At 45.4% G+C, this 14229-nt stretch overlaps 1 protein-coding gene across 1 annotated transcript; it reads left to right on the top strand.

Annotated features, from left to right (window-relative positions):
* The first annotated feature begins 233 nt into the window (after nucleotides 1-233).
* On the top strand, nucleotides 234-5369 carry S100A11 (S100 calcium binding protein A11). Its single transcript, XM_079696691.1, has 3 exons — nucleotides 234-303; nucleotides 4047-4199; nucleotides 5049-5369. Exons 1-3 carry the CDS (start codon nucleotides 301-303, stop codon nucleotides 5202-5204), a joined length of 312 nt encoding a protein of 103 aa, XP_079552817.1. The 5' UTR covers nucleotides 234-300; the 3' UTR covers nucleotides 5205-5369.
* Nucleotides 5370-14229: the final 8860 nt, after the last annotated feature.

Here is a 14229-nt window from a genome sequence, read left to right as displayed (position 1 = left end):
GTCCAAAATCTTCAAGGTTCACGGCACAGGGGAGAGAGATTCTTCAGGGCTCAGCGAGGACAATGGGTTTTGTGTGAGTTTTATGGTGAAGCCGTGTGCTTGGCAAAGAAGGGCGACGGCGACCAGTCCGGATCCGCGCGGCGGCGGGCGGAGCTGAGGAGGGGGCGCGTGAGTCAGGCGGACGCCGCGCGGGGCGGAGCCGGGTGGGGCCTGACCTGGGAAGCAGCAGACCCGGCCCGCCGCCCAGTTCGCGCCTCGCCGCTCCTCGCTCGCAATCCCGTTCTTCGCTCCTCTCCGAACATGGTAAGCCGCACTTTTTGTCTTCCTCTTGCATGAAAAGAAAAAAGCAACAGCATACTTTTCACCAGGCTTGGTCTTTGATTTTTATGTGGACATGGCAGGAAACAGAGCAGGACGAATGAATCTATGGCAGGGAATTAGGAAAGAGCGGATGGAAGGAAGAAGCCCTGAGTTATACCTGTAATAACAGCCTAGGGGTAGCAACGGGAGGTTCTTTTGTTTTCCAGGCGAAGGTCAAGGGCTGGGATAGAGGAAATGCACTGCGAGCCGCGCCCCGCCCGGAGCCCCGCACGGGGTGAAGCCGCCCCGACCCCTCGCTCAGCCGGGACGGGGGCGGGGGTGTCCGGCCGGTGCGGGACGCCCCTCGCCGCCGGTGTCCGCGGAGCCCGGGGTACGACCTAAAGACAGGGGCTAGAATTCTGCGCGGCGACGCTAGTTATGTACAGTTGTAGAGACCAGAAAGGGAACGTTTCAGACCTAATGGTCTGACCCCTAGGGGAAATCAGAGTTTCAGTAATCGACCGGCAAAAGGCCAAGACACAGAGACTGAAACTGAAGCGAGTCCCAGCTAGCCGAGCGGCAGTCAGGAATGTGGGAGGAGCCCGGCGACCGGAAGCCCCCTCCTCCTTTCTTTTCCCCCCTGGCCCATCATCTTGTTAGGTGGTCACCCCGTCTCCTGTTTTTCTTCTCTCAGCTCCTGCCATCCCCATTTTGAACTCTATCTTTTCCATTAATCCACCTCCAAAATCTGCCTCTTCCTTGGCCTCTCTTTCGTGAAGGGAGGTCTGCAAACTTCCGCCCAAGGGCCAAATCGGGGTTCTGTTCGCCCACGAGCTACGAACGGATTTTACATATTTAAATAGTTGAGAGAAAGTTAAAGGAAGAATAATACTTTGTAACACGTGAAAATTATATGAAAATCAAACTTCAGTGTTCATAAAGTTTTATTGGCGCACGACCACGCCCATTCATGAGTTTTCTGTGTGGTTGCTGCCCTGCTACAAAAGCAGAGTGACAGAGCCCATATGAGCCGCACTGGCCTAAAATTTATACCATCTGGCCCTTTACAAAACACGTTTGCCAACCCCTGCTTTAGTCTGCCAGTCTGTACCCTCGACTGCTCTTTCCCCTTTCCGTGCAAAAGCGAGGAATCAGTCACATGGAACCTTGAAAAGGCAGACCCAGCACCACCAAGTGGTGAAGACCTGGAATGACCGCCCCGGCGGAAGGTGGATGCCACCAGGGCTCCTTGGGAGGAAAGGGAGCATGTTAGTTAAGAATGAGAACTGCAATACTTGAGTTTTTTCAGGCGTTACTTTTTTTTTTTTTAAACTTTCTCAAATGTTGAGTGTTTAGCATGCATTTTTTAAATTTTATTTTTGTCTGCGTTGGATCTTAGTTGCTGTGCGTGGGCTTTTGCAAGTTGTGGTGAGCGGTGGCTACTCTTTGTTGCAGTACGAGGGCTTCTCATTGCGGTGGCTTCTCTTGTTGCGGAGCACGGGCTCTGGGTGCACGGGCTTCAGTAGTTGCGGCATGCAGGCTCAGTAGTTGTGGCTCACGGGCTCTAGAGCGCATGTTCAGTAGTTGTGGCACACAGGCTTAGTTGCTCCGCGGCATATGAGATCTTCCCGGACCAGGGCTCGAACCCGTGTCCCCTGCATTGGCAGGCGGATTCTTCACCACTGCACCACCAGGGAAGTCCCTAGCATGCATTTTTAAAATTCTCTCACAGCACCCATTTATCACGCTGTTTTCTCCTTCCTATCATTGTTCCCATCAAATACAACTCAGGATGCAGTGATGGGGAGCACTGGCTTCCATCCAAGCAGGAGATCTTCTCTTCTCCTTCAGCCACTGCTCCAACTTGAGCAAAGCTTTCCTGTCTCTGGGCCTCTCTGCCCCTCCAGCACTACAAATTTTGCAATTCCATTTAAGTAATTTGATAATTGTGTTTCTTTTCCTCTGGGAAGAAATGCAGTGGTTTTAATTTTATCCATGCGGCTGATAGCAACAGTTTTAAAGGGGGAAAAAAATCTGTCAAGATTGACGTTAAGGAGAGAAAAAGGAAAAGCAGAAAGCCACTTTGAAACTGGAAAATCAAAAAGCAATCTGAATTCCGCAAAGAAAAGAGGCAGAGAACACATCTGTAGGTCTAGAAAAAGATCACAAAGCCCTTGCTCCTCAACCTGGAAACTTCTACCCTGTCTGGTGTGCCCTTCCAGTCAGCCTTGTTCCTGTAATCTGACACGTTAGTAAGACTGTGAGATTGTAGTCTTGGTAAGAAAAGCTGTTGTGCAAACACATCTGTTTCTAGGCTGTGGTATTTTGTTTCTCACCAAAACTCTGAAGCTACCAACACTTTTCTAAAGAAAAAGTTCTGACAATGTGACCGTTGAGGAAGAATCCATCTCCAGAAGGGGCTTTATAGATGTTTCAGGATGCAATGAGCACCGGGCACCTGGCTAGGCAGTTAAAGCACCTGGAGAGACTGAAGGAGGGAAGGAGACTGGTAGCTGTGCAGCTAAGAGCTCAGATCAATAACAGGGCTCACATCAATCCTTAACATATTAATTATGGGGCCTGAAAGCCTCCAGCTCTGGGCTCCAGGAAGTCCATCCCAAGAACAAATTAACGGGCTAAGTGCCACATTGCGAATGTTACCATCCAATGTAGACATTGTTAATGTCCAGAGAGAAAGCTTTGGAGGAAGGGTGTGGCCCTGCAAGTTTTCCAGAAAGCCTGCAGTTCCCCTTCTTATCCACCAGGGGGAGCCCACGAGTTCCTCACGTCTGGGGCCCAGGTGCTGGCTGGAATGAGGGGCAGACTCAGCGTGACACAATTTCCTTGAAGACTTCTGTTGTAAGGAAAGCAGAGCCCAGAACAGGATATGAACCTTGTGCTCCTTCTAGTGCAACCACAGCTGTGGTTCAGCTCCGTAGATGCGATGGGAGCTGTGTGAGCGGCAACCTAAGAGCCCCCATATCAACCTTCCTGGTGTGAAGTGACCAGAGAAGTTCCACCAGCCTTTTCTGTGGGAATTAGTGGCATCTGGGAATAGAAGGAGCAAAGGCCAAGGGCTGCAGAAAGCAACCTGGAGGCCAAGATTGTAGAATTAGCTCTGCCATGTCAGTTCCCTTCTCATGCCTCACGTGTAAAATTAAGGGGTTCTAACTCTCAAATACGAAAGCTGTTTTCCAACATCCAAAAAATTCTCAGATCTCCTACCTCATACACAATAATAACTATGCTTTTAGTTTTCTTCTAGAAAATGTATGAGTCCTGGGAATCCAGTATTCCTTTAAAAAGAAATGCCATTTATCACAGTAGCCTCCATATACTCTTGGAAAATAGGGAACTTTTAAATCTATAGACGATGCTTGGTATGCATATGGATTTGTGGATATATAGTTATACATATATTTACCCGCACATTCTAAAAATATCAGTAAACCCTGTCACCTCACGCTCATCTAGGCAGTCTACTGCTTTCAAACATACCAGCATGCTCCATATTTACCCTCACTAATTTTCACCTGGAATAAACATGTGAGGAGATGTGGGGAGGAAGCTCACTGAATGTGACTTTCTGTGGTTGTCTTGGGCCCCTTAGCCCCCTAAACAACGACCAAGTCTTTCAGGAAACTGCTTGACCCAAAATGAAGAGATGAGATCCTCTGGAGTTTTCCCTAGCACCCAGCTTTTGATATCTTGCCCTTGTCTGAACCCTGAATTTTTTTTTTCCAAAGGCAAAAACATCCAGCCCTACAGAGACTGAACGGTGCATTGAGTCTCTGATTGCTGTTTTCCAAAGGCATGCTGGAAGGGACGGTAACAACTGCAAACTCTCCAAGGCCGAGTTCCTTATCTTCATGAATACAGAGCTGGGTGCCTTCACAAAGGTACTGGTCCCTGCCCCCACCCCCAGGCCACCCACAGCATGAAACAAGACCCTGGCAGAATGGCTAGGAGTGAAGGACAGCAGCTGAGCCCCTAGGGCTGAGTAAGCTCTGAATGACTATTAAAGGACCTTCTGTTCTCCTCTTCTTTGAATAAAGTATGTTCTAAAGATCAAAGTTATCAAACTACACTGACATAGGGAACAGTGATTTTTTTCATTTAAGGAGAGGGGCTTACAAAATGGTAAATGGAGTAATAGAAGAGTTTTCAAATTTTATTCCTCCACCCCAAAGCCTCTAGGGCAGCCACAGAACTTTCTGTAGTGATGGAATTAATGTTCTATATATGCGCTACCTGATATGGTAGCCACTAGCAACTAAAGGACTGACTTTCTAAATTAATTAAGTAGCCATATGTAACCAGTGGATGTAAGTGTGTATATGTGCTGGGGGTTTGGGTGAGTGGAGGATGGGGCTGATTAGGCAGGGCCCGCATCCTCTTTCCACCTCCAGTCACTCTGCTTTTATGTAGTTTGTATATTGGAGTTGCATGCAACACTTAGAAAAAGTTTTCCACTGTTTTTACAAAATTGAGTAACCCCTGATGGTCACAGAAAGAACCCTGGACTAGGAGCTAGAAAAGCTGGGTTCGTGTCCTAGGTCTTCCGCTTAGGCCACTCACTTCACCTGTTTGAGTCTGTTTCTGTCTCTGAAAAGTGCGAATATTAATAACCCCTACCCGGTACCTCACACTCGCGTAAGAATAAAATGTGGAAACATTTTTGAAAGCATCTTAGAAAGTACAATATAAAGGTACTAACATCGTTATTATTGTTATTATTATCTTTGCAGAACCAGAAGGACCCCAGTGTCCTTGACCGCATGATGAAGAAGCTGGACCTCGACTGTGATGGACAGCTAGATTTCCAAGAATTTCTTAATCTTATTGGCGGCCTGGCCCTGTCTTGCCATGACTCCTTTATTAAGTCTACCTCTTCCCGGAAGTAAATTGGAGGAGCCTTTGGGCCTGGCCTCCAGCCCCACTCTCTTTCCTTCAGCCTCCCAATTATCATCTACCCCTCACAGCCTACACATACCCTGAGCCCAGTGTACCCACCACCCCATGCAGGCCACTCCTGCTAGTAGTAATAAAACAATATTTTTTAAAGCACACACTGGAGAGTCAGTAAATTTGTGCAAGGGAGGGAGATGACTGGGAGGAATATAAATTAAATTGATGGAAACAGTTACCAGAAGTTGCAAAGTAAATAGGAAACATGCATCTTGGGTGTATACATAATCATGACTAATGATACCAACATAATCATCTAAATTACTCAGACTGATGGAGAGACGTCACTTATTGTTCACTCATTAAATGTCTATACACCCCTACGACAGGCACTGTCATAGGCTTTGAAGATACAGTCAGCAAGACAGACAAGGTCCTACCTTCACTGAGGTTACCTTCTAGTGGGGGGAGAAACAATAAATGAATAAACAAACAAAGAACTATGAGTGCAAAAAGATAGTTGTCTTTCTGAAAGCCAAATTGAATTATTTTCAAAAACTTGATTAGAGAAATTCACTGAAGATAACTGTGGTTGATGTAGGTGTAGCTGAAACAACTGTAAACAAATGTGAAAAGCCTCATAAAAATCTAGAAGCATCTTTCACTCAGATTGCCTCACAAGTATCTTTAAATTCCTCCACTTAAAGGAACTGGGACTTCATCCTGGTGGTCCAGGGGCTAAGACTCCACGTTCCCAATGCAGGGGGCCCAGGTTTGATCCCTGGTCAGGGAACTAGATCCCACATGCTGCAACTAGGAGCTCGCATGCCACAGCTAAAGATCCTGCATGTCGCAACTTAAAAAAAAAAAAAGATCCCACATGCTGCAATGAAGATCCTTCGTGCAGCAGCTAAGACCCAGTGCAGCCAAATAAATACATAAATTGTTTTTCTAAAAAAGGAACTGAAAATCATAAGTGTGATTTATGCAAGAAAGGCAGTATAGCAAAATATTGGTAAATGTACACGTTTTAAGTTTAAATACTTAGAATATTTTTATGAATACCCATTTTAACTGATTTTTTTTTAAGTTAACCAGCCAGCTACTGGTCCCTACCCTTCAGAAAAGACAGTCTCTACCATTTCCCAATAAACTTATTCTCTCTGCCCCAGCTTGATCTCTTCCACTCCTTTCTCCACCCTGTGACCAAAGAGTTTTTAAAGGCAAACGATGATGTCACTCTCCTGGTTAAAACCAAGCATTGATTCCTCTTAATAAGCAAGATGAAATCCAGTTATCTTTGGGCACCCAAGGGCCTTCATGGTGGGTCCCTAACCCCTTCTCCAGCCTCATTTCCACTTCTCTCTAGACTTGCCAAACACTCCTGAGCTGATAACTAAGTGCTGTGCCTCTGTCCCTTCATAATCTCTTCTTGCTGCCCTGAAAGCCCTTTGCCCCTTTCCCACCTTTTCCTACTCTATAGAGCAGCACAAGTGTCATCTCCCCTTATACTGTGCTTCCACGGCACTCTGTTCTCACCTCTGTTACAGCACTTATCACTCTGTATTGCAACAGTGATGTCTTCCCAGACTTGACTTTGAACTCGGGAAAAGGGATCTAGTTAAATGCATCACTGTATCACTAGTACCTATATAGTGGCATATAGTGGGTCGGAAAAAGTAGATAGTGCTATAAAATCACACTTGGGACACTATGCATATCAGTCAGGGTTCCCACAGGAAACACGTGCACACTCACCAGGGTCACTGAAGAAAGTTTATTGAAGAGACTATTACAAAGTTGTGCTCAGGGATAAGAGAAACACAAAGGATGTCAAAGCACCAGGGACTAGCAAAATTAGGAAGCTGTTACCACCACTGCGCCTGACTGGGCAAACCAAGGAGCAGTTACTGGAAGCTAGCAAGAACCATAGGCAAGGGAGAGGGGTCCCCACAGATGCTGTGGCCTTGTTCATAGAAATACAGCCACTGGGGCCTCCCTGGTGGCGCAGTGGTTGAGAGTCCGCCTGCCGATGCAGGGGATACGGGTTCGTGCCCCGGTCTGGGAGGATCCCATATGCCGCGGAGCGGCTGGGCCCGTGAGCCATGGCTGCTGAGCCTGTGCATCCGGAGCCTGTGCTCCGCAACGGGAGAGGCCACAACAGTGAGAGGCCCGCGTACCACAAAAAAAAAAAAAAAAAAAAAAAAAGAAATACAGCCACTGTCAGACCACAGGCGGCAGGAGGGAGCCAGGGGAATAAATAGCGATTTCTCTCTCTTCCCATCTTCATGATCTCCTGCCAGCGCCTCCCATGGGACAAGCCAACTAGAAAGCTGAGAAGGGCAGAGAAGCATAGAAAGTGGATATGGAGGGGCAAAGAGAATATCCATCACATCGTAGAAAGGTGAGATCATTATTTCCCTACCACAGAGTTACTCCTGTCAGAGAGAGAAGCAGAGGGTAAAGTGCCAATGCTAATTCAAATAAATATTTTTAGTATATATCTTTAATTTATTAAATGGTTTTTTTGTGGTTAAATTTACAAAACATGAAATTTAACATTTTAACCATTTTTAAGTATACAATTCAGAAGCATTAAGTACATTCACATTGTGGTGCGACCATCACCACTATTCATCTCCAGAACTTTTTCTTCCATGACGGAAATTTTGTACTCCCCACTCCCCTCTACTTCCATCCCTGGCTATAAACATTCTACTTTCTGTCTCTGTGAATTTCACTACTGCAGGTACCTCATACAAGTGGAATCATACAATATTTGTTTTTTTGTAACTGGCTTATTTCACTTAGCATAATGTCCTCAAGGTTCATCCATGTAGCGGCACATGTCAGAATTTCCTTCCTTTTTAAGGCTGAATAATATTCCATTGTATGTCCATTGTATGTATATATTATGCTTTGTTTATCCATTCACCCACCAATGGACACTTGGATTGCTTCCACCTTTTGGTTTTTGAGAATAATGCCACCATAAACATGGGTGTACAAATATCCATTAGAGTCCCTGCATTCAATTCTTCTGGATTATACACCCAGAAGTGGAATTGCTGTATCATATGGAAATTCTGTGTTTAATTTTTTAGGAACCACCATGCCATTTTCCACAGCAGCTACACCATTTTACATTCCCATCAGCAATGTACAAGCAATGTCCAATTTCTTCACATCCTCACCAACACTTGTTATTTTCTGTGTTTTGGATAATATTCAACCTAACAGGCATGAAATGGTATCTCATTATTTTCATTTGCATTTCCCTAGTAATTAGTGATGTTGAGCAGCTTTTATGTACTTATTAGTCACATATATCTCGACTGGAAAAATATCTATTCGAGTACTTTGTCCATTTTTTTCCCGACTTTATTGAGGTATAATTGGTATAAAAAAATTGCTCATAATTTATGTATACAATTTGGTAAATTTGTCCATTTTTTAATTGGGTTGTGTGGTTTTTTATTATTGAGTTGTAGGAGTTCTTTATATATTCTGAATATTAAACCCTTATCAGATACATGATTTGCAAATATTTTCTCCCATTCTGTGGGTTGCTTTTTCACTCTATTGATAGTGTCCTTTGATGCACAAAAGTTTTTAATCTTGATAAAGTTTTAATTTTGAATGTATCTATTTTTCTTTTACTGCCTGTGTTCCTGGTGTCACTTCCAAAAAACCATTGCCAGGGGCTTCCCTGGTGGCGCAGTGGTTGAGAGTCCGCCTGCCGATGCAGGGGACACAGGTTCGTGCCCTGGTCCGGGAGGATCCCACATGCCGCGGAGCGCCTGGGCCCGTGAGCCATGGCTGCTGAGCCTGCGCGTCCGGAGCCTGTGCTCCGCAACGGGAGAGGCCACAATAGTGACAGGCCCGCGTAAAAAAAAAAAACAAAACAAACAAAAAAAAACATTGCCAGATCGAATGTAAAATTTTAAAAAAAAGAAAAGAAAAAAAAATCCAGCAAAGATCCAGCCCTTTTTAGGAAGGTTTGGCCATGATGTCAGGACTTCTGTCAAGATTGAGGATGGAGCAAATACAGCAAGCCCCTTCCTACTGCAAATAATGCTGGATAAAATGGAACACCCCCCCCCTCCAAAATAAGTTTAAATACTTAGTTAAAAATTCGGAAAGAGAAATATCCAGATGCCAAAAGCAAAAAAGGAACCCACAGTTGTAATTATGCCAGAATTGAGGTCATGTGAACCTAGGCTGCAGAATAGGAGCTCTTAGCTAAAGGAGACAAACCACTAAAGAGCTGCCCTATCAGTGATGAAGACTGAAAAACTCAGCCCACCACCCCAGACAAGACTCAGAATAAGCCATAGGGGGAACAAGGTTATCTGAGAGAAGTCAAAATGCTGCACTTGTGCTTCCTGGAGGCATGGGGCTCAAACACATACTGCTGCTGTGTACAGAATCTCCAGGCTAAGAAATTACCTTAAAAGTGCTCCAGAGCAGTAAACACAATAAAACCCTAGGCAAATGCAAACCACCTCATGGAGACATCCCAGGCATTTGGAGTATTTCCACAGAAGACAAATCCTGCTAAAATAGGCTGCAAACATTACAAACATTACACTGCACATGAGAGACTATCAGTATATGCAAAAGATGAGAGACTTTGCACCCAAGTAAAGAGAGAAAGCAATCTGGAAAGGACTTTAACATGAGTATGTTTAAAATGTTCAAATAAATAAAGTCAGGAAGTAGGATACATAAAACAAGAACAGGGATACATGAAGTAGGAAAAAAAAAAGAGAAGCAAATAGAGAGTCTATACATGAAATATATAGTCCTGCAGATATATAAAGGATCATGAAGCTGGACGTTGCACCAACAATTCCTGGCCCTTCTGGGGTGATGACGGGGAGGATCTGTCCCCACCCGCTAGACCTCAGGAAGACCTGCTGACTCACTGCACACGCCCACCTCCCAACGACCCTGTTGTACTCTCCACGAACCTGGTGAGAGATGTTTTGGGAATTTGGGCAGAGAGACAGAAAGGACCACACCTGTACAGCAAGATAGATAATTCACGCTTTGTTTCTCTGCTGTCTCTAATCTCCCCCAGTCACCAGTGAAAACATTCCTGAATGGCCACAGTCAAGAAGGAAGACTATGAGAGGGAAAGACAAGTCTGCACTGGCTGGGAACTGGCTCTCAGTGACTGAAGCATCCTGTGAGAACAGGCAGTGAGGACGGAGAGGAACAACGATAATCCTGGCCCCTCGCCACACCTCTCTCGGCTGAGACTGCAGCCCACACAGAGAGAAATGTTGCTGTTGCCAGATTCATATTTCATCCTCACAGCGACTTAGTGTCAACGTTATCTTAAACATGATGCATGGAGTGGCCAGAACTTCTGGTAGGAATGCAAAACAAAGACAACTCAGGAACGTTGTAAGTCCAGTCCACAAAGAGATTAACTTCTGACAGAGGAAGAAAACCAAATGTGGAAGTTGGAGAAGGTGTACATTAATATCACGTAGGCAGCAGAGGTTGCTTCATAAATGCTAGCGACCCTCTCCTCATTTCATCACCATTAAACCTCCTGAACGGATGGTTGGAACTTTTGTTCTCACCCTGCTGACTTCTGGGGAGGGGAGAGGAACTAAATATTTGAGTTCAATCACCAATGGCCAATGATTTAATCCATCAGGCCTATGTAATGAAGTCTCCATAAAAACCCAAAAGGATGGGGTTTGGAGAACTTCTGGATTGGTGAACACATAGAGACAAGGAGAGAGGGGAGTGCTCTGAGGGGACATGGAAACTCTGAGACCCTTCCCGCAGCTTTGCCCTATGCATCTCTTCCACCTGGCTGTTCCTCAGTTATATTCTTTATATAACCAGTAATCTAATAAATAAAATGTTTCTCTGAGTTCTGTGAGCCACTGTAACAAAGTGACGGAACCCAAGAAGGAGGTCATGGGAACCTCCAAAGTATAGCCAGTCGGTCAGAAGCACAGGTGACAACCTGGACTTTCAGTTGGCTCTGAAGTGAGGGGAGGGAAAGGACTGAGCCCTTACCGTGGGAGTTCCTTTGAGTTGGGGCCTAAGTTCCTATGACATGACCCTAGTAGTCTTTGATAACTTCCTCTTCCTGGTATAAGATGTTCCTAGATCATCTAGTGCATTTCCTGCACCACACCTTTCTTCAAGGATCCCTTCTTCCTTTTAGCAACCTCTCATCCTTTTTGTTTCCTTTGCCCACTCTTCTTTCTGTACCTTAAGACTCAAACTCAGTCTTTGACCTTCTCCTCTTATGTCCCTGGTTTCTCCCATCAATGAAAGTCATAACCAGTCACACTTCAACTAGCACTCCTTGCTGGCCTATATGTCTGCATTCTTTCTTTTCCTTTTTAAATAAATTTATTTATTTATTTATTTTTGGCTGCATTGGGTCTTCATTGCTGCGCACAGGCTCTCTCTAGTTGCGGCACACGGGGGCTACTCTTCGTTGTGGTGCGTGGGCTTCTCATCGTGGTGTCTTCTCTTGTTGCGGAGCACAGGCTCTAAGCATGCGGGCTTCAGTAGTTGTGGCTCACGGGCTCTAGAGCACAGGCTCAGTAGTTGTGGCGCACGGGCTTAGTTGCTCCGCAGCATGTGGAATCTTCCTGGACCAGGGCTCGAACCCGTGTCCCCTGCATTGGCAGGCGGATTCTTAACCACTGCACCACGAGGGAAGTCCAATTTCTGCATTCTTAACAAGAATAAGCTCTTCAACCTGGTTTGAACCTGCACCATCTGCCCTCCAAATTCTCGGGCTTTTGGACTGAGACTACATTATCACACCGGCTTTCCAGGATCTCCAGCTTGCAGGTAAATTTTGTAGAATTTGTGGAATTAGGCCAAATAGAGGGGAGGGGAACAACAAATAGATTACCTCTGCACCTTTGCTGTTTCTTCCTTCACATGGAATTCAATTTGACATGATTCAACTTAAATTTATTGCCTTCCATGTCCTAAATGTTGTACCCTTATTGTTGGTATTAATAGTAATAATTCTAATAAGCTAAAACTTATTAAGTACTTACTGTGTGTCTAAGAGCTTTACATATATTATATCTTAACAAGTATTCCTCAACAATCCTATAATATAAGCACAATTATTAATGCCTATTTTATAGAGTAAGACACTAAGGCACAGAGAGACTGAGAACTTTTCCCAGGTCTCACAGCAAATAAGAGGCAAGGCCAAGTCTGCCTGACTCCTCGTGATGGTTAATTTTATGTGCCAGCTTGATTGGGCATAAGGGATGCCCAGGGGCTTCCCTGGTGGCGCAGTGGTTGAGAGTCCGCCTGCCGATGCAGGGGACACGGGCTCGTGCCCCGGTCCGGGAAGATCCCACATGCCGCAGAGCGGCTGGGCCCGTGAGCCATGGCTGCTGAGCCTGCGCGTCCAGAGCCTGTGCTCCGCAACGGGAGAGTCCACAACAGTGAGAGGCCCGCGTACCAAAAAAAAAAAAAAAGGGATACCCAGATAGCTGATAAAATATGATTTCTGGGTGTGTCGTGAGGGTGTTTCTGGAAGAGATTAGCATTTGAGTTGGTAGACTGAGTAAAGTAAAAGGTCCTCCCCATGTGGGTGGGCAGCATCAGATCCCTTGAGAGCCTAAATAGAACAGAAGACAGAGGAAGGGCGAATTTGCCCTCTGAGCTGAGACATCCACCTTCTCCTGCTCTCGGACTTCGACACTCCTGGTTTTCTGGCTTTCAGACTCAGGTGGGGACCTGCAACATCTGCCCTCCGAATTCTCGGGCCTTTGGACTTGGACTACATTATCGCACCAGCTTTCTGGGATCTCCAGCTTGCAGACAGCATATCATGGGACTTCTCATCCTCCATCACCTCATGAGCCAATTGATATAATAAATTTCCTTCTATATGTATCTGTATATGCTCTTGGTTATGTTTCTCTGGAGAACTCTAACTAAAACACTTCCAAACCCTATCTTGACCACTAATCCATTTGTTGTTTCCCTCCCCTCTATTTGGCCTAATACCACATATTCTACAAAACTTACCTCAAGTCTCAGGTCTTCTAAGAAGCCTCCCTTCCTAGTCTGACCAGAGTGACTCGCCCTGTCCCTCAACTACTTCACTACCCATGAGGCACTTAAGAATACACTGTCACGCAGCTTCATTCCACTTCAGCTGCAGATTCTGATTCCCTGAGTCTGTGGTGGAACCGGAGATTCTGCATTTCTAACAAGCTCCCAGGTGATGCCGCTGCTGCTGGCCCATGAACCACATGTTAAGTAGACAGGATATAGCAGACATACACATATAACTTCATCAACTATATTTACCAAAATAATAACAATGGTTATCTCTGGATGCTCCTTTTGTTCTTTATATGTTTCTGTATTTTTCATTTTTCTATCAACGGATACCGTTTACTCTTATAATCAGAAAAAGGTATATAAGTAGTAAGCTTTCAGGACTTCCCTGGTGGTCCAGTGGGTAAGACTCCATGTTCCCAATGTAGGGGGCCTGAGTTCAATCCCTGGTCGGGGAACTAGATCCCACACGCATGCTGAAATTAAGAGTCCACATGCTGCAACTAAGAAGCCCACATGCCACAACTAAAAGATCCTGCATGACACAACTAAGGATCCCACATGCCACAGTTAAAGATCCTGCATGCCACAAAGAAGATCCCACGTGCCACAACTAAGACCCGGCAGAGCGAAAATTAATTAATTAATTTTAAAAAGCATTAAGCTTTCAATATTCCTCACAGTATTCAAAATAAAGTTCAGATTTCTTCACTCAGCACCAGTAGCTCTTTGTGATTTGGCCCTTCACAGATTCTATGTCTTGATCTCCTGCAAGCTCCCATGTACCATACATCCCACGTACCCACCAAACCTTCCGAATCATCTGTGGTTCTCTGGATGCCTCTCCCTTACTCCCTCATCCCCCCACCTTCTTCACCTGGCTCTTATTCATCCTTCAGGTTAGCCTCAAGTGGCTCCCCCTCCAGGAAGCCTCCCCAACTCCCC

The sequence above is a fragment of the Hyperoodon ampullatus genome (assembly GCF_949752795.1).
Source record: "Hyperoodon ampullatus genome assembly, chromosome: 2".
Taxonomy (NCBI): Eukaryota; Metazoa; Chordata; class Mammalia; order Artiodactyla; family Ziphiidae; genus Hyperoodon; species Hyperoodon ampullatus.
The sequence above is the reverse complement of the archived record's forward strand: the minus strand, read 5'-3'. Positions and strand labels throughout refer to the sequence as shown.